Source organism: Acipenser ruthenus, chromosome 31 (assembly GCF_902713425.1).
Source record: "Acipenser ruthenus chromosome 31, fAciRut3.2 maternal haplotype, whole genome shotgun sequence".
NCBI lineage: Eukaryota > Metazoa > Chordata > Actinopteri > Acipenseriformes > Acipenseridae > Acipenser > Acipenser ruthenus.
In genome coordinates, this window is record NC_081219.1 from 10,083,029 (window position 1) to 10,102,031 (window position 19,003).

Below are 19,003 nucleotides of genomic sequence, written 5' to 3' on the forward strand. Positions count from 1 at the left end.
ACTAGTTGAACCCTTAAAAATCTAAATAACTTGATTTAGCTACATAAATCAGGTTATATAAAATAATTTTGCCTCTTTTGAAAAATCAGGCCTTTAGTTTCACTCAGCCCCTTTAATATTGTAAAGAAGCTACAGTTACAGATCACCCATAACTCTAAAACAAATCTATGAGGTGTCTATCTCAACAGACTATGAGAGCTGTGTTGTGAATAATACAAGGCTGAACTGAAATCTGTCTAGTTAAGGCTTGGATGATTTTTGGATATTAAGACATGTAGGGTTAGAAATGAACTAAGAAAGGGTTAATGTTCATGACGGAAACTGAATTGCCTTCATAGGAAAACAGATTTGGTCTGCGCAGCAAACAACCACATTTAAAATACAGAACAGGGGGTTTACGAAACGAGCCAAGTTGCAGTTTGACATGCAAGGTCAATGGGTAATGAGAGCATATCTGTGTGAAGGAGGTGCACTTTGGTTAAACTCAAGAACACGCGCCCTGCTTACAGGTATGGCAAGAGAAATCTGGTCAGTACACAAAACACATGTATAAAATTATTTTTTTAATATTTCTTCTAACAATAACGCATATAGAAATGCACACATGCAGAACATGAAAATATGAAGGTTTGGATCCAACACTATTTTCACTAATTGGGGCCCCACAGAAAGCAGTGGGCATACTTCCCTTGATAGGATCTTGAATATATAAAAGTGAACAAAATATAAGCAGAAAACTAAAGTTTCAAACGAAACCAAGAAGAGAACCAAGAATGGATGCCATCAGTGACTTACTCTTAATTTAATTGTGTTGGGGTGGGGCAGGTTTATTTCTTATTCATCAGGTTTCTGCTGACAACCAACAGTGGTTTGCATTGAGCTACTTTGCCCTAAATCAACAGTGCTCAAATTGTGATAATGCTATGCATATCTGACAGCCTTTCTTAAATTAAGCATTTTCACATTCTATACATCGGTTCACTGACAAGGATCCACATTAAAACAAGACCCCTATTTACAATCAATCATTCTGGCTCTTCAAGCCGTACAGGATTTCCATTTGCCTCCTCTTGTCCTTGGCTCTGTTGATGGTCATTCTGAACAGTTTGCAGTAAAGTTCCACAGCCGGGCCCGAGTCATCGTTCCCCGGGACTGGGTAGGTGAGCAGGCTGGGGTTACAGTTCGAGTCCACGATGCCCACCGTGGGGATATTCATCTTGGCTGCGTCCCGGACAGCCACGTGCTGCTGGAAGACGTTGTTGAGGGTGCTGAGGAAGACGATGAGGTCCGGCAGGCGCACGCCCTTACCATACTGGACGTTAGCGTTGGTCAGCAGGCCGCCCTGCCAGTAGCGGCAGTGGGCGTACTCCCCGCAGTCTCTGGCCATGCTCTCGATCAGGTGGGTGAACTGACGGTTGCGGCTGACAAACAGGATGATGCCGCGGCGGTACGCCACGTGAGCGGTGAAGTTGAGAGCCTGCTGCAGGTGCTCCATTGTCTGGTCCAGATCAAGGATGTCCTGTTCCAAACGGCAGCCGAAGAGATACTGCTCCATCAGCCTGCAAAGAAAGAAACGCTTTGAAAGTTCTGCTTTGCTGCACGGGCTAGAACAAAGTCTGCAAATCTCCTTTATAACCCTTTGGAACACAGAGTGACAAGGGAGGGAGGGGAGGGTGTCCTTATCATTTTTGGGGAATGTAAAGAAATAACCTGGTCTGATTTACGAAGAAGTAATGCACACATGTGGCTAAACTACAGAAGACACCAATATATTTTAAGAGAATTACATTTCCACAATATGGGGTTATAATACACTGTGCTCTTCATAGTGAATAATATGTTACAGCAGAGGATTTTCATACAGATTTATTGGGGTGCAATGCAAAAGGCTTTTCACTTTGGAGGATGGATGACTTAATGAGGACTTCTCACCGGTGTCTGCAGCCAATCTTGTGCCCCAGGTGCACTCTGGCATCAAAGAGATCCTTCAGGGAGAACAGCTCAGACAGATGGAAGAAGTCAGGGTGTTTGAGAGGCTCTGTTAGAATCTTGTCACTGCCAACTGCATGAAAATAACCAAATACAAATCATTTAATTTCATTTGAAATATATTTCATGCATTTTTAGACACAGGTGTGTTGGTTTGTCTGGCATAACAATCAATATAATAAATCAAGGTGATGCCACAACTAGGTATCAGTATTTGCTTTCAAAACAGCGTGACCAGATTTGCATTTATTTTGCGGATGATAAATTCTCTTTACCCGAGTTGTCTGGTTGATGGATCTGGGTCTGGGCTGCTGCAGTTCCATACAGCCTGCTGGTCATGCAGCGAACACCGGGCCACGCAGGAACGGCTAATCCCAGCCTAGGAAGTGCTAGAATTCATGAAAACAGAGTTATTAAAATTATCTTTACTTTTTTCTTTGAGGAACAATATATTTTGAATATCTGAAACACAATACTAGTAGGAAGCACAATGACTCCGTAGTGGATCTTCAGACAGGAGCATCCCGTATCCGACTTATTAATATTTGTATTTATATTTTTAATTAAGTACCGTAGCTGAAACCCAATGATATCAGGAGCATAGACAGATACACATTTTGTTGTGTTATTGTTACTACTCACTCTATTATTTATTGTACTGTGTTTGTATATCATGTGAGCTTAAGCCTACACGTCGTTATGACAGCTTGAGTTTCACTTAATTTTAGGACATCTTGCAGTCTTCGTATAAAAGGTCTTTGAAAATAGTATGTAAATGAGCCAAACCCTAACCTGTTAATATTTTTTAAAAGAATATATATATATATATATATATATATATATATATATATATATATATATATATATATATATATAAACTCACCTTTCTTCAACAATCCCACAGCCATGCCTGTCTCTCCTGGAGGTCAAAGTGAAATTTCAACAAACTTTATTTATAAAATCGTCCAGAATTAACCATAGCACCACAACGCCTCCTGTTGGTTTTTATAAATACCTATACTTTGAATTAACAGCTTCGGTGGATTTCTTCTTTCTCGGTCAACTTACTACGACTACTACGACAACTACTATTATTATTATTAACAACACACAGTTCAATTTTAGAAACGCCGCACGTACTTCTGAAATTAAAATAAACAAACACTCCTGTCAAGAAGGCGGTGCTAACGACGTTACCAAGTTTGCGTATCCTAGCAACTGAATGTTTTGTTACATTGAAACACACTACTTAAGGACTACACGATTGTGTTTCATTTGAGAAACAATCCTAGCTACATAATACAATATTGTCGAGTGATTTTCATTTTTAGCTCCAGAAAGAATGACAGAGCTAGGTTTGGAAAATACAGCGGCAACAGATCCCGGTGCTAACAAAGAATCGCTTACCAGCGATTTTTACAAAGTGAATCCTAATTTACCCAGAAGATTTGAACACCCGGGCTGGTTTAAAGCATAAAGGTAGCAGGTAGGTTAACCAAAGACAATTCTTGCAGCGTCTACGTGCTACAAGTTTTGTGTTTTGTTATCCAGCTCATTGATGATTTTCTAACTGTAATGAGAGTAGAGTAACGAGTGACTAGGGTTATTTTGTGTGTCTTCATAGAAATACAGCGTTCTGTCATCGGGGCTTAAAGTAATTGCTGATTTAGTTCTACGCCTCAATGTTGAAACACTCATATTGTAAAATATACTAACATTTTGAAACTGAAAAATCTGTTTCAGAGAACAGCCACCCCATCCACTATACAGGACCACAAATCAAACCTATGGGAGCAAAAAACCAACTGTACACGAAATGCCTGTAAGATGATTCTGTTTATTTCAACGTGTTCTATGTGATCTTAGTTGAACCTACTTGAGGTTTTGCACGCTGTACCGTCACTTTACCCAGTATTGGTTACCTATAGTGACCCTTGTTTCATACCATCCCCTACTAATAGTCAAGGAGCTATTATCTTTACTTGAGATCCCTACATTATGAATGGTTCAAAATCCACTGGGACAATGGCTTTCAGCTGTTATGCACCTTATTTGTAGATCCTAGTTAATATTACAAATGAAACATACTTTAAGACCAACTTTTTAAAAAACATGATTTTAAGTACCGGTAATTGATTTTCTCTAAAATTATCCCTAAGATGTTTGGTCATAAATGGCGCTGTAGGTTGAAAAAAAAATAAATAAAAAAAAATATCAAAATGCTCTTAAAAGGTTACAAACACTTGACTGATTAAATGTTTTCTGAAATGTATAATGTTCATGTTTTAGCCTACATGAGCAAGAGTAGATCTGATAGGCTTTGACTGTAGGCTCAGTTGGCAGATGCAGGTTCTGTATACAGGGCTGCACAAATTCAGCTGTTGTAACATGAGGACGTCTCAAAAGTCAATAGGTGACTCTGGAGAACCGACTTTGTTGCTAAAGTTCCACGCCCAAGTTCCCTGAAAGAACTACAGATAATTCCATTGAGGAACAGTAACACAATACCCCATATAAGACATTCTAGAATCATCATGCTAAATCTTAATTTGTGGTGTTTGTTGTTGACTTCCACTATAAATGTGAATGCCAAGCAAGTATGCTGCATCTACATATGTATACCTTATTAACAAATGCTTTTTTTCCTTTTCAGATAAATTTTTTTGCAAACAGTCGGCAGTTTTCTGAATACAACGGGAAATGTGGAATGTATAGAAATAATGGCTTCAACACGCACATCGAGAAGAGCTTTGTCAATGGATCAGACAACCTGATTACATTCCAGGACAGACTTAACTTTCATAAATCTTATAATATGAGTGGGCCATCTCACACTGGATAGAAAGGAAAATACCTCAGCTATAAAAAAGTGCAAACTTAATTTATTTATAGTACTGCCTTGTTTCTGCTGAACACAATACAACAACACGTCAGTTCTAGATCAATACAATTCTGAATAGTAGTAAATTCAACTGTTAACTTTTATATCAGGACAAAGGAAACAGTGCACAATATTGTAGAATTCTTGAAGTCTGTGTTAAACAAATGTTATACAAATCTGATACAATAAAACTGATTTGAATAAAAACTTGATAAAACAACAATGCATGTAAACATTTTGTAACAGAATGACCCCAAATGAGAACTTGTTTTGTTTCCACAGACACAGAAACATGAAATAACAAGCTTTGCTCAGTTATTCTTTTTATACATAGTGACACGCATGTCTCTGAATAATTATTTTAATCAGTATTAACATTAAATTCACATTAATTACTTTAGAAAAATGCAAAGAAAACTTACAGAAAGCAAACACATCCTGATGCACAGTTTGAAGCGGGGCAGTTCCCCGGGTGCCATTCTAATCTGATCTTAATTCTGCATTGCTTTCCAATTAAACAACCCCTGACATTTTGTTGAGCTTGGGTGGAACAAAAATTTACAGGAATGGCCCTCATGGGTTACAGATGGTTAGACTGCCCTGATCGAAGCATTTCTATATACAAAACAAGAGTTGGAATGAAACTGCATTGTACTGAAACGTACACTTGAGATAGAATAAAAACAAAACATTTTCCATTCTCTAAACAATAGGTATCAGACGGGTTCAAGGTCAGTCAAAAAAAAAAGTCTCATCTGATTTATGTTAATCATTGGTGTAGAAATCACCTCGTCTCTGTGACTAAACAGACACCAACAGAACGTACTGCTTGATTAAGAGCAGTGGAGAAACAGGTCCTCTCGCTATCCGCATTGTCTGGTTAGCATGGGCAGCTGTAGTGTCAGCTTTCTCACACTAATGTACAGTATTGGCAACTTCCCTACCCTGAATGGACCACCCCTTTTGGTATAGGTTCATTCCCTCTGACCCCTGACAAAAGATGACCATTAACACCAATTGTGATGTTCACTTTGTAATCAAGAAACTTGACAAAAAGAGTTAAGAACATAGCGCCCTTAAAAGTGTATTTAGTAAGGTTTTAATAGCGATTCCTACCCTTTATTTTATCCCTTCCACTGTCTCTCTTTTTGTTTTTATTTATTTTTTCCTCTGAAACGAGTAGCTTATTTATTTGTATTACCAATGGTTATTAACCACATTCTTATTGGTGATATTTGAAAAAAGGTATTTATTAAGAGGTTTAGCAGGTTGGTTATCTTAACCACTGACATTGATAAGTAAAGTTGTTTTAAATGCGCTGCTAAACAATAAGTTCACTGTATGTGTATTGGATGCATCATTTCAGAGATGCATTTTTTAATACAAATAAACACTCTTGCTCTTACCAAAAATAACTATTGTAACTGAAATGCTTTCACTGAGTCAAATGCAAAATGTTATCATCTATCTGTTAGCTTTTGGTTATTTTAGTTCACAGATGGGTTTCAATAAAGATCACGGTCCAAAGCACATATTCTTCCACCTTTTTCCATTCCTTTTTCTTATCTTCTTTTCCATGGAGTTTCATCTGAGGACAACATCTAACCAGACACAAAAAAATAAATAAAAAAAGATAAAAATAGCAGTCATTGCTATTTACCATATACAGACTGTCAACGCATGGAACAACTTTCCAAAACAGCCAGATCATCACTGATAAAGACACTATAGGTATACTGTGTTTTTCCTTTCTGGTAGTCCAGGTTAAAGCTTTACCTTGGAAATTACGGATGAAACTGCAGTTGTCTCTTAATTTTATTTCTTCCCTTGTTTTTTCTGCACCTTCAGCAAGAAAAAAAAAAGACCATGGCACCATTTACAGACAAGTCATATTTGCCAGGCAGCTGAATTAATTCCTATACATAAATTAAATGCAAAGTATTGTGGCAGAATAGGGGGAGGAAAGAGGAAAATGTAGTCCAGGGGTTTGAAATGACTACATCCCCCAGAATACCTTGAGGGCTAATTGGCTTTTGAGCCAATAATGAGGCGCACCTGGTCCCAATAGAGATGTGTATAAAGCCAGGTCTGAAATGTTAAAGGAGTTTGTGCAGCATGTGAAGAGATGTGTGTGGTCAGACAGAAAAGTAAGGTATTGTGTGGAACGTGTAGGATTTAACCGGCAAATGGCTTAGCTGTCTGCTTCTATAGTTAGAGTTTTGTTTAAACCTTTTGTGTTTAATAAGTGTGCAGGAAAGCGCTGAACTACAGTTTCTGTGTCTGGGTCAACTATTTAAAGGGTGCAAACCAGCCTTGGCTGGGGACTATATCACAGTAGATACAAGTATACAGTTGAAACAATTTGTTAATATAAAAAATGGCTGCAACCTTTGTATATGGAGTCCCTTTAGCTGTGTTCTTCTTTTTGTAGAACGTCTGCACATCTATTAAGAATTTGTTCTTGACAATATTCAGCAGTTTGGTTGTCGTGTTTTGAAAGGCACATTGCACCTTTGACCCTTGAGACTGCAAGAGGAAAAAGACACGTGCAGGATCTAAAAATAAGCATGCAGCTCTTCTGAATAACCACATAGGCAGTAGGGACAGTACTAAGCATGCAAGATGTTAAATTGTTCTGCTGGGATACATGGCTATCCTTCAATAATCACTTCCTTCAGGGGGCTGTGTGCTGAAATCTACAGTGAAGTCTGTTCTCTAGAATAGCCTATTTCTATTGACAATTTTATTGAAAAAGCAACACAGCAAAAATGTGATCAATCTTGAAAGCAGAATTTCCTGCCATCTATCACTCTTACCCACCCTGACAAACTAACTTTCAGGGAGATGTAGCTTTTATATAATACCAGTTATATATCTAGGATTCCATCTGTACAAAATACAACTCATTAAGCAATCATGAGAGACACACATGTGTGAGCTACATATGAGAAGAATTTCTATATTTTGTAACATATTTACATTTATAAAATGAAGGGAAATCTCAAAATGGTTTCTTGTTAACATACTGTACCTCAAGCTTTGTTAAGGTAGAAGTCTTAATTTTTTAATGACAGCCTTGTATTGTAAGTTCCCCTTGTATAAATATTTTATTTCCCTTTGCTACTACCTGACTGCCTTTGCTCCATATCTGTCTCTTTAAAGCAGCAAGTTCCAAATGCTTCTCAACTCGACCCATAACAATGTACGGGCTTAACATCAATCCTGGGTCTATGGAAGAAGACAGGGACCTGCACAAACAGAAGAAAATCCAGCCAGCAAGAAATTAAAGATGGGAAATGAATTTAGCAAATCTAAAGAGTGTCAAAGGTAATTTACACTCATTTTTGCAATGACACCCCAGTAATAACATGTAAGCTCTCCTAATCACACTAACCTTCTGTGTAATTTCAACTTGGATTTGTCTCGTTTCAGAATACATACAGAAGTTCATTATGAAATTGTTAATAGGGACCTTACCATTAACTCTCTTGATTTTACATTTTGCTGAACTAACCCTCCCCAACTTACCTTTTCTTTCTGTCATTCACTTGCCAGTCATGTTAAAAAAAAGAAACTGTGACCAGCTGTCGGAGAATTCATAGGGGTTATACACGTATCCTTTATAAATGTTTAACCAAATGATATGGATTAAATTAAACCCCGGGAGTCCAAGTTCTGTTAAACCTCCTTTCTTTTGCTCAGATTCCCAATATCCAGATGGACGTTTACCCAATGCACCCTGCTCCCAACCAGGGTTATAGTTCTATACCACATGGCCAGTTTCATTCCCTTAAAAATGTACGACACTGTCACAACTGTACTATGTTATAGTTATGGTGATTCCAAACATTTGTATTCAACCCAGGCTGTGGACATATTCTGGCTTCTGAGGGAATATCAAAGTGACTTTCGATCCTGCATGTACATTTATTTTTAAATCTTTTTATTAGGATTAGTCCACAATGAGAAAGTTGTGGTCAGAGCTGAAGGCTGGTAACCAAAAGATTCTGAAGCTATAGTTAGCTGCCACAATACTGTGGCCTCATTGAAATGACCTAATACCAGGGAAATAGGTCCTGAAATGACCTAAAATCAGGAAAAGTGAAGGTTCCTGTGCAGTATAGAATTGATTTTAAGATTTTGCTGTTATCTTACAAGGCCCTGAATGGATTAGCACCTAGTTATTTGCAGGCGTTACTGACTGCATATCTTCCAAATCACACTCTGAGATCACAGGATGCGGGCTGCTGGTTATTCCTAGGGTCAACAAAAGCAATATGGGAGGCAGGGCTTTTTCTTGTAAAGCTCCTAAATTATGGCCTGCATTTGTCAAGGATTAGTGGGTTTTAATGTAACTTTAAAATTCCTGCTTTTGTATTATGTTTATACTGTTATTTAAATCTGTTATTTAAATGGTCTGACTGTGACAGTTGTATGTGTGACATACTATACAAATGTATTGTGGTTTGTTCTTTTTTCTGCTATCTTACTGTACAGTGCTTTTCTATGCAATAAATAAATATTAAGATGTAAAATTGGTCAAGATGCTGCATTCCAGTTGAGTAATCATGTGAAAAGTTGTTAATGTGGCATTGGATGATTTTATACATTCTTTGTATCCAAACAACAACTTTACAATAAAATTTCTTTCAGGTCACATCATATGTAAAGCTAACAGGACAATTAGTCAACATGGCTGGAAAGAGGGACCAAGGCATAACTTTGGTAAAAAATCAGACCAATGTATTATTTTTATTATTATTAAAAAAAAAAAAAAAGTTTGGAATCGAGGTATAGTTGAAATCCAATCTTTATTACATAGCTGCTCAAATTTGAACATCCTCTCCATGTACAGCAAAAAAAGGGAGAAGCCGTTCTTCAAAATATGTATGAAAACTGGCAATGCACAGCAAAGTCAGTAAAGTCTTCTTTATTTATATGAACAAAAATAAATAACATAGTTTTCACATTAGAAATTCAAAGGGACTTTGCCAAAGACAAGAAAGAAAAGGACAACGTTAAACAGGGTTTAACTACTTCCTTCTTATGTCGGATATCTTGACTTTCTAAACTTCTCAAATTTAACAGTGCATCTAAAACGAAACCATCTCTTTTTTTTCTAAAAACAAAACAAAAATCAGACTCTTTAGTTGCCTACAGCACAATCTTCATTTATAAACACACTTCAGTGATGGAGTTCTAACAAGATATTTGAAGAAATGGCCAAAATAACAAGTGTGACCAGCAACAACAGTGGCTAACATATCTTGGGTGTGCTGATTTGTAAACAGTTGGGAAGTTTTCAGCCGAGCACTTAAATAAACGTGGTGTTGACTCATACTGCTAGAAAATAAGCTGCTTTAGATATTACAGTATTACACAGGGAACATGAAAGACTGGTGCTGTATTTATTTTCTTTGTGATGTAATTTAGGCGAATATAACTGCTGAAACTAAGAAATGTTTTTATGGCGAGAATGTGATTGCTGTACTTCAGATAATGGCTTCCATAAACTCATCTAAAGGCCACATAGGGAAGTACAGAGGGAATTTCAGGGAGGGACAGTTTAATTCATTGTAAAAATACACATAATCCCTATCAACCAATCCGAGCAGTACTTATCAAATCGGTTTACAATCCCATAAGAAATAATGAGGTTTGAGTTTCTCATCTTCAAAGTAAAATTAACTAGACCGGACATCAGTTCTTGTTCAGCTGTTGTCTGTCCTAGTGTAATTGTCTGCTCTAAAGACTGTCTAAGAAAAAAATGTACTTTATACAAGAATGAGCATCTTTTAAATCAACAGTACAGAACCTTTGGGACCAAGTTGAAAGAGTTTTAAAACCATTTGTTTCAATCAGCAGCAGACCAAGTTCAAACCAAATGCAAATGAGGACATGCAGAAATGGGCCGCTCCAACTGCATTATAACAATATATTAAAAAATCATCTGAAATCGCCTTGTTTAATGCCTGGCATTACTGGTGCAATGTAACAGAAGTTAAGTGTGTCTACCAAGAAGAACAAGCAATAACAGCACTGAACTAAGAAACTAAGAAAAACAAAGAAAATGTCTTCCTCTTATGAAATAAACAAAGCAGATTTCAGTTCTCTTAAAATCAGGAAATTACATCTGTCATGAATTGCTTCCAAAATATTTGTTAGCGCATTTAACTAACAAAGAAAAAGCAGAGTATCATTTAATTTATGACAGCAATTATGTTGTGCTAAAGCTGCCAAACACATTAACAGTATCTATGCCAGGGTTTGTTTGTTTGTTATTATTTGGTTTTTAAAACTGAATTCCAATTTAACTGCTCCGAGTTTTAATCCTAAAGAAAAGGTTTCCAATCGCTGTGCAATAAAATCTATCCCACTCCTGTCCAAGTATTGCTGGTTGATATGATGGAGTACAAACCATATTTCCTAAAGTAAATCAAATCCTCACCTGGAAACACTAAAATGGAGCAGGAATATGCAACAGTGCCACACAGCAGAAAAACAAAACATATTTTGCACGAGATTTAGGAATTTAAAAAATATGGAACACACACTTTAATATAAATGATGTAGAATATCAGTTTTACTATAAATGTCCTCCCCTTTTTATGACAACTATATTAGTTTTAGAATCTATTCATCATTTCTTATCATCATCTTAATGTATTGATCATAATTGTTATGCATGTGGGTTTAGTAAACACCAGATCACCAATAAAATACCATTAATAGTGTATTAAAGAAGGGTTTGTATTTAAACTGTTTTGGAGAATGTATTATATTCATATTAATACTGACAATTTTAGATTATTAAAGATTACAAAACTAATGCATGCCATAAAAAACTGGGGACTGCGTGGTCTTACTGTAGGTCTGCAACATTTATAAACCACAATGAAGGAGACCAGCTGTAAAGTACTGGTGTTTTCTATAGAGGTGTGCACCACCGACAGTTCTTTACAAATGAACAGAAACCCTTGCATGGAGTGCAGCTGCTTCCAAACCCTGCAGAGCAGCACAGCACATTACACGGTTGAAAAAAAATAAACAACTACTGGCTATATTGTTCTGCATACATTTCACAACTGCAGTTGAATATAAAAAAGAAAAAACAAGACTTTTTTTTTTTAATTCTCAACTTCATGAGAATTATTATTTTTAAATATCTTTTACAAAATAATGTACAAAAAAAGTTGTTTTTTTTGCACTGTGCACTAGTATTCACTGTGCTCACCTTCTGGACCAAACAATTCTGGAATCCCTTGCAACCTGTCAAACTACTGGAATTTATGTGGCACATTAAATCAATTACTAAACTCCAAAACAAAAAAAAAGTTATAAGCTATACTCACAAAGTAGACTGCTCTCCATTCCCTTTTAATCTCTCTCTTGCATCTATCCCACTTTGGTCATCATCTGATTCAAGGCAAGTCTCATCTAAGCCTACATCTCCTGCCTCTTGTTCTTCAGTGTTACACTCTCTAGCTTTCTTGTTGCTTTCTGAGCTGCAACGCCCTTTGTCAGTAAAATGGTCCTCACTGTCCTTGGCTCTTCCCTGCTTGGGTCTAGTGAACTGCACAGCGCTTACTGGTTGTTTCATCTCGGTGGACACTGTACTTTCCACGACTGAGCTTTGTAAACTAACATTGTCTGTCTCTCTTGTCTGTCTCTTTTCTGGGGACATCATATGCCCCACACTGGAGTGTTTTGAATAGACTGATTTCACATCTGCACTGGAAAACACTCTCTCTCGATTTGCTACTTCTTCCCCCTTCTCACACCCCGAGTTTAAACTCTTGGCGCTAAAGTTATCAGCTGGGACGTTGAGTCTAACCTTATCTGACTGCCTGACTTTTCCTTGATGATTGCACGAAACCAAACTGGAATAGCTGGACATTTTCTGCTGTTGTCCCCCCTCAACATCACTAGAAATTACAGTTCTGATCTGGAATGTTTCTTCTGTAACAGATGCCTGTGTTTCCTGGCAAGCCTGTGAATTGGAGTGCAGATCCACACCCTTCAAATCTGCAATGTTGTTTTCTGCAGTGCTGGGGCTTGATAGTACAAGACCCCTCTGCTCGGCTGAAGTACTCCCCAAACTGTCTCCCATGCTTTTCTGAGAGCTCTTTTTCTCAAAGCTGTGTCTATGCAGGGCCTCATCCCCATTTTTTACCCGGTGACTAACAGTAGCATTTTTGCCTAAAGCCACAGTGACTTGTGGTCTCTTTTCAGTTGACCGCACAATGAATTCCTGGGAATCTGTAGCACTAATTTGTTCAGACTCACTGCCAGGTTGTAGTTGGTTGCTCTGTCCACTGTGAAGCCCAACACTTGCTGAGATTCCAATCTGCTGAGCATGCTGAGCTTCCAACTTTATTTCCCTCGCCTCATTGGATATTCTGCTGCAGGTTTCTTTGTGTTCCTCTTTATGCTTGCTGCCCACTGCAGATGCCTTTGCCTTCTCAGCCAAAAACTTCCTGATTTCTAGCTCAATGCTATCATCACTATCCACTGAACTGGTATCTTCAGCAATGCGCTCTATGTGCCCAGTTACCCTATGATCCTTGCCAGTTACAGGGCTGTCAAGAGTGCTTTGCCCTTTTGATTCAGGAACATGCTTCGGCTGATCAGAAGCATTAGACTTCTTCTCTTTTTTAAAATTACTCCTTCTAAATTTCAGATTTAGATTCCTACTGCTACTTTTTGAAATGTAGCTTTTGGGAATGCTTTGGTTAGCACCTGCTGGAAGCTCGGTGACAGATTTGTGCTTTACAGTCTCTAGGCTGTCAACTGGATACATTTCTACACCTCCAAAGCTTACACGTTTCTTACATTTCAGCTTTGAATCTTTAGTCTTCTTTTTTACTTTCCGCTTTGTTTTTAGAAGTTCCTTGATAGCAGCATCCAGGTCTTCATCGCTGTCCAGTGAGCTGCTCTTATCGCCAGTTTGTCCCCTTTCTGTGTCCTCAAACTGCAAGGATTCCTTCCCAAGCTGCCCAGCAGTGCCTGAACTATTGACCTCCATTGGTTTACCCGAGTTATACTTATGGTCCACATCACCTTCTCTGCTAGGCATATCAGGCGCTTCGTTGAACTCTGCAGATGTACTTGTGGTCTGAAGAGTGGCACCGCCGCTTCCATCAGTCGCTGCAACAGGCTCTAATTGCTGTTGTTCTTTTATGTGGTTTTCTTGTGGCACACCTTCTCGTGCGACACTTTCCACGTCTTTCAGTTTTCTTTTACGTGACAGAGAGAGGCTTAGTTTCTTTGTTCGGGAAGGGGGAAACTTCTGCTGCAGTGCACAAGTGCTTTCCTCTTTTTGTACAAGGCTGCCAGTGCTGGCTGGCTGACTGTTCATTTGCGCCTTAAGTGCCAGGAAATTACGGATCTCCTGTTCTATGCCGTCGTCACTGTCCACTGAACTGCTGTCACTGTTCTCTGAGCAATAAGGCACATCTCCCGAGGGAAGCGGACTGGTGTTTGTGCAAGCTTTTGTAACAATTACACTTGGTTGAATTGTGGTTGGCAGCACTGCTTTGGAAATGTCCAATATAGCTTCAGCGCACATCAGTTCAGCAGATGTATTTCCCTTCAGAGGAAATGTCGGCTCAAATCTGACCATCTCAGGTGAAGGAGAAACATTTCCTCTGACTTCCTCCGTGTCCAGGTCTTTGCTTATGTTGTGGGTTGACACTGCAGGTTTGGAGTCACTCCGTTTCTTTTTCCTGCTCAATATCTTCTGATGCTTAACTATGTGAGCACCTTGAGCTGCACACAAATCCAAACTGGGCTGGGTTTGTGTTGATCCTGAGAACTTGAATACGTCTCCCTCTTTCTCTTTCTGTTTCTCCAGCTGGTAACGCTGAATAGCTTCTTCAATTCCATCATCGCTGCTGGAATCTGACAAGTTATCATCCACTTTGCAAAAGATTTGAAAATTATCACTGGGATCTCTTGTAGTTTGAGTGGTAACAGTATTGCTAGATACAAAGGTTCTGTTGATAGCGTTTTTTTTAAAGTGCAAACGAACTTCAGCTGATGATTTCTCACTTTTAACAGGAGGCGGTGTGGATTTTGGCTTTTTGGAGATGTGCGTTTCCCCTGCATGTTCCTTCTTTTTAGTCAAAAAGCGTTTGATTTCTTCCTGAATACTTTGGTCAAAAGAATCATCACTGCTTGCACTGGAAGACGAGACACACCTTAGTCTCTTACTGGTATTTAATCTTAGGGGATCTCTTGGTTCCTCCTTCTTTTTAGCAGTGTTAACTGGAAGAACGGCACTTTCAATTTTCTTAGGAGCACGGCCCCTAATAACCACTTTGTCACATGGGGCATTATTTTGAATGGACTGGGCACTGTAATCATTTTTCTTTTTTAAATATTCTTGAATGGCCTCTTCTATGTCTCTATCCACAGAGTCATCACTATCGGAATCTTGAGCCAGAGACTCATATTCTGCTGCGTCCGAATTAGAAAGCAGGACTGGCTTGGCGTCCTCCATTGCTTTCTTCTCAATCACCTCTTGTGCTTCACGACTTGTTGGCCCATCAGAGCATTTCGCTCTGGCATGATTTCCCTGCATGCTGTCGTTGTAGTCATTGTTCATATCAATAGAGGATTGAGTGCTTCTCAGGCTTTCTATGATCATCTGGACCTTATCTGGGATCGGTGTGTCAGTGGTTGATAAATCTCTTTCAGAGTCAGTGAAGCATATAGGAAGGCTAAAGGTTCCGATTGGCCCGTATGGCCTCCATTCTGTCTGCAGTGCAACCACACGTGGAACATTCTTCAGGAACATTCTAACGGACGGTGAAGTGTGGACATGTGGACGCTAGGTTCACTTCTACTTACATTCTAGAAGGAAAAAACAAAAAACAGCGAATGAAACATTTGGGAAAATAGAATTGCTTACAGAACCTAGCAAAAATGAAAAAAAGACATTAACAGTTTGAGCCTGCTAAAATTCCTCACTAAACTGCTTAAGCTGTGTTTAATATATATATAGTGCTGGGACGAACACAGGATTTTCATGTTTGGATATTCGCTCACTGCGATGGACTGGCATCCCGTCCAGGGTGTAGTCCCATCTTGTGCCCCTATGTCTGCCGGGTTATGCTCACCGCGACCCTCTATAGGATTAAGTGGTTACAGATAATGGATGGATGGATGGATGGATAGATATTCGCTCATAATTTATACAAACATTTGTTTGGATATTCGTTCGTCTTCAAAAAGTAATAAAAAAGACATTATATTGCTCAGAACGCAGGCAGGGGCAGGGGGGGGGGTGGCCCCTGTGTGTGTGTGCCTTTATTTTACAGCAAGTCGTTACAATATGTGACATGTTAAAGTAGAAAAATATCCCAGGAGAAAAGAATACATTGTGTAGGCTTTACTTTACCCCAGTGAATAAACTACAAAACAAAGGATGCCAAATAGCAGTTCAAGTTAAACGTTGTTTTGTTTATTCCCAAAATAAATAGTACATAAAGTTGACACCACATTTTATTTATTTTATACTTTTTTTTTCATTCCTTGCCATTGCTGTTTCTTCACAGTAAACAGTGGCCATTGACACGTTTTCATAAAGTCATAATATGAGGTTTACTTGTGGCTTTTTGCAGCTGAACAAGCAAACAAAAACTGAAATGTAATTTTAAACACTTCAAATAAAACAAAACATGGGGGAAAAATCGTGTATATTACATTGTACATAACAAAGTCGCAACAAAAAATATATAATATATATAAAAATCACTACACAACATTTCCAGCAAGTTGGGCACTGTTTAAGCGAGGCATTTCAGAATGACATGCTTGCCTTTTTCTGTGCCATGAGATTCTGACTCGCTCTAAAGCAGCACAACGCTTTTTTGACTCAGATGGCATTCCATAGAGATCACTATGCGTGCGCGCGCATAATTTGATTTGTTTACTTTTTGCTGTCTAGAGGCTCAAGTGCTCCTGTATTTTTTTTAATTTGATATATATTAAATCTCACATATCACATGTGCATTTTTTTTTAAGTGGCGCACAACTTCTGGTGAATACGTGCAAGATATTTGTCATTTCTAGCAAACACGAACATCTGATTTTTGGATCCGAATACATGTCAAAAATATTTGTATATTCTGTCCCATCACTAATATATATATTTACTATCCAACCTTGCCTCTCATTATTTTGACTGACTCATATATTAAATGTGAACTGCAGACCAAGCTCATAGTGGAAAATTGAATGCCCCTCTGGAAGACTATTGTTACCTCCAGGGTGCCTGCGGCTTCTGGCATTATAGCCCCACTGTTGGTAACAATAAAATAACTGGGGCCCCTGGACTCGATGTTTGAGGACTGTACTACAAGACTGCTGAACATGCAAGAGCAGGGCCACATGCACTCCAATGTTATGTCTGCTCTGTATCCAAATAAAATGAAAATTACTCTCCCTGCCACACCCCCGTGTATCTGCCTTTGTGAACAACTGTACAGTTTATACTAAAATGTCATGCTAATAAACACTAACCCTTAAATGACTATTTAGTATCATATATCCTTGTATTTGAAAGTGATTACCCCCCACCCCCTCCTACACACACTTGGGATAAATTAAACATTAGTGTGGCTTTAGAATATGAGTCAGGAGACAATGCAACTTTGCACTCAACAAGCGCGAACACACCTAAAAACAACCCTGTACTTACAGCTATTACAACGCACCGACCATGGAACTAGAAAGCAACCGATTCATGCATGACGACAGTGTGTCTTCATAAGTGTGTGTGCTACTAATATAACTACTCCATGAATAATATGCATTCACTGCCACAGTGAAATTTTGTTGCACGGTCTTCTGCAACATAGCAGGTGTGGAGGGCGGTCTCACCAGCGCTGCAGTGACCTCAGGTTTTTCTTGTTTATGTTGTCTAAGATATCCCGCCATCGCACGCCGGAAATAAACATACACTGTAGAACATGTATTCATGTAAACAATGTAACAACTTACTATTGCCCATCATCTTCAAATTAACTTTGATTCTTTTGAATTAATGAAGCCGGCAATCGAATTAACAGTTGACAAATAAAACAAAGCCATTAGTGGTTGTATTCTCAAACAGACACACACAAAAAAGAAAAAGAAATTTCAATATAAATCTCCGACATGGACAAAGTGTCAATTATTCATATTGTTGTTCGAGTTATATTAAATGTTAACGCAAATTACTAACAAGACATTTTGATGTCACCCTCCTTGCCTTCAAAAACATCGTCCTACCATGTCATCGTCGCACCGGGATGTCCCCGTATCTTTGTAGCGGCTTGGACTGCACTGATGCCCGGTGAGGAGCGCTAAGAGACACCGCAGTTGAAACAGCTCCAATCACCACCCGGCCACCATAAAAGTGTTCTTTATTTTTACGCCTAAAATCCCCAACCACATTGTTTTCAGAATTTTATGAAGCAAACGATTTGTCTTTTAAAAAATCCAGTAATTAAAAGTTCCCTTCACAACTAAACTCACGATGTAACTAAGAAATAAATACACTTGCGGGCCTCCCCAATTCTCTTAAAACCGGCTAATAATTTATATCATAGAGGGAAAAAAAACGCTTTTTGGGCAACAACACTAACTCGTGTTGATAATGTGTAACGTATTACAAACGGAGTAGTCTTACCTGATTACAGTCGGCTTCCTCTCGTTTAATAGGGTTTTATTCTTTTTTGTGCTTTGTTTATAATTTCCAGTGATTATAATTGTCCACACGACTCGTGTACGCGCATTGACTGCCCGACACAAAACACCCCCAGCCAGCCCACTAACCTTCAGACGCACAGTTAAAGGAACAGTCTACACATATTCCTCAGGCTGTGTACATCGTGGAGCCAGCATACAGTCGACATCAGGGTTGATTCAAATCTCCCACGATCATAATTAGTAAACACTGTTCAAAACAGGTGTTTCAGTTATGAATGACTGGTAATTGTTATGTGCAACAAATTAACAACTAATCTTATTGTAAATGGCTACTGTATCTCTATACAATGATAAAATAAATTATATATACAATTACACTCCAATTAATACGAGAGATCATTATAATAAATCCAACGTCAGCATTATTGCGTGCCCCTA

The 19,003-nt window shown here is 38.4% G+C and overlaps 3 protein-coding genes and 2 long non-coding RNA genes across 8 annotated transcripts; 2 read left to right on the forward strand and 3 right to left on the reverse strand.

Moving 5' to 3' along the window:
• Positions 1-320: 320 nt before the first annotated feature.
• On the reverse strand, positions 321-3,052 carry LOC117396764 (small ribosomal subunit protein uS2m-like). The gene is made up of 4 exons (XM_033994944.3): positions 2,873-3,052; positions 2,265-2,378; positions 1,933-2,062; positions 321-1,559 (listed from the first exon to the last, which is right to left on the reverse strand). Exons 1-4 carry the CDS (start codon positions 2,895-2,897, stop codon positions 1,022-1,024), a joined length of 807 nt encoding a protein of 268 aa, XP_033850835.3. The 5' UTR covers positions 2,898-3,052; the 3' UTR covers positions 321-1,021.
• A 213-nt stretch (positions 3,053-3,265) lies between these two features.
• On the forward strand, positions 3,266-5,126 carry LOC131702879 (piercer of microtubule wall 1 protein-like). The gene is given in 3 exon segments (XM_059005194.1): positions 3,266-3,468; positions 3,733-3,811; positions 4,643-5,126. Coding segments are annotated over 3 exon segments (405 nt in total). The 5' UTR covers positions 3,266-3,331; the 3' UTR covers positions 4,832-5,126.
• A 196-nt stretch (positions 5,127-5,322) lies between these two features.
• Positions 5,323-7,611, reverse strand: LOC131702881 (uncharacterized). Its single transcript, XR_009309582.1, has 3 exons — positions 7,259-7,611; positions 6,647-6,712; positions 5,323-6,471 (listed from the first exon to the last, which is right to left on the reverse strand). It is a non-coding gene; the product is annotated as an uncharacterized LOC131702881 (long non-coding RNA).
• LOC131702880 (uncharacterized) lies at positions 6,987-8,731 on the forward strand. Of its 2 annotated transcripts, none has more exons than XR_009309580.1 (3): positions 6,987-7,017; positions 8,036-8,197; positions 8,573-8,731. It is a non-coding gene; the product is annotated as an uncharacterized LOC131702880 (long non-coding RNA). The 2 variants fall into 2 exon arrangements; XR_009309581.1 differs by having other exon boundaries at positions 6,988-7,017; positions 8,033-8,197.
• A 728-nt stretch (positions 8,732-9,459) lies between these two features.
• Positions 9,460-18,768, reverse strand: LOC117421807 (protein phosphatase 1 regulatory subunit 26-like). Of its 3 annotated transcripts, none has more exons than XM_034036182.3 (2): positions 18,546-18,768; positions 9,460-15,724 (listed from the first exon to the last, which is right to left on the reverse strand). In XM_034036182.3, the coding sequence occupies exon 2, from the start codon at positions 15,666-15,668 to the stop codon at positions 12,219-12,221; it is 3,450 nt and encodes a 1,149-aa protein (XP_033892073.3). In that variant the 5' UTR covers positions 15,669-15,724; positions 18,546-18,768; the 3' UTR covers positions 9,460-12,218. The 3 variants fall into 3 exon arrangements, with proteins under 3 accessions (XP_033892073.3, XP_058861176.1, XP_033892074.3); XM_059005193.1 differs by having other exon boundaries at positions 18,692-18,766; XM_034036183.3 differs by lacking the exon at positions 18,546-18,768 and adding an exon at positions 18,146-18,515.
• Positions 18,769-19,003: the final 235 nt, after the last annotated feature.

Bases quoted from the DNA above. Each gene is read 5' to 3' on its own strand.
- LOC117396764 (XM_033994944.3), bottom strand. From the start codon at position 2,897: ATGGCTGTGGGATTGTTGAAGAAAG. The intron at 2,379-2,872 runs GTGAGTTTATAT...CATGAATTCTAG, and splicing joins TGTGGGATTGTTGAAGAAAG to CACTTCCTAGGCTGGGATTA. The intron at 1,560-1,932 runs GTGAGAAGTCCT...CTTTCTTTGCAG, and splicing joins AAGATTGGCTGCAGACACCG to GCTGATGGAGCAGTATCTCT.
- LOC117421807 (XM_034036182.3), bottom strand. From the start codon at position 15,668: ATGTTCCTGAAGAATGTTCCACGTGTGGTTGCACTGCAGACAGAATGG.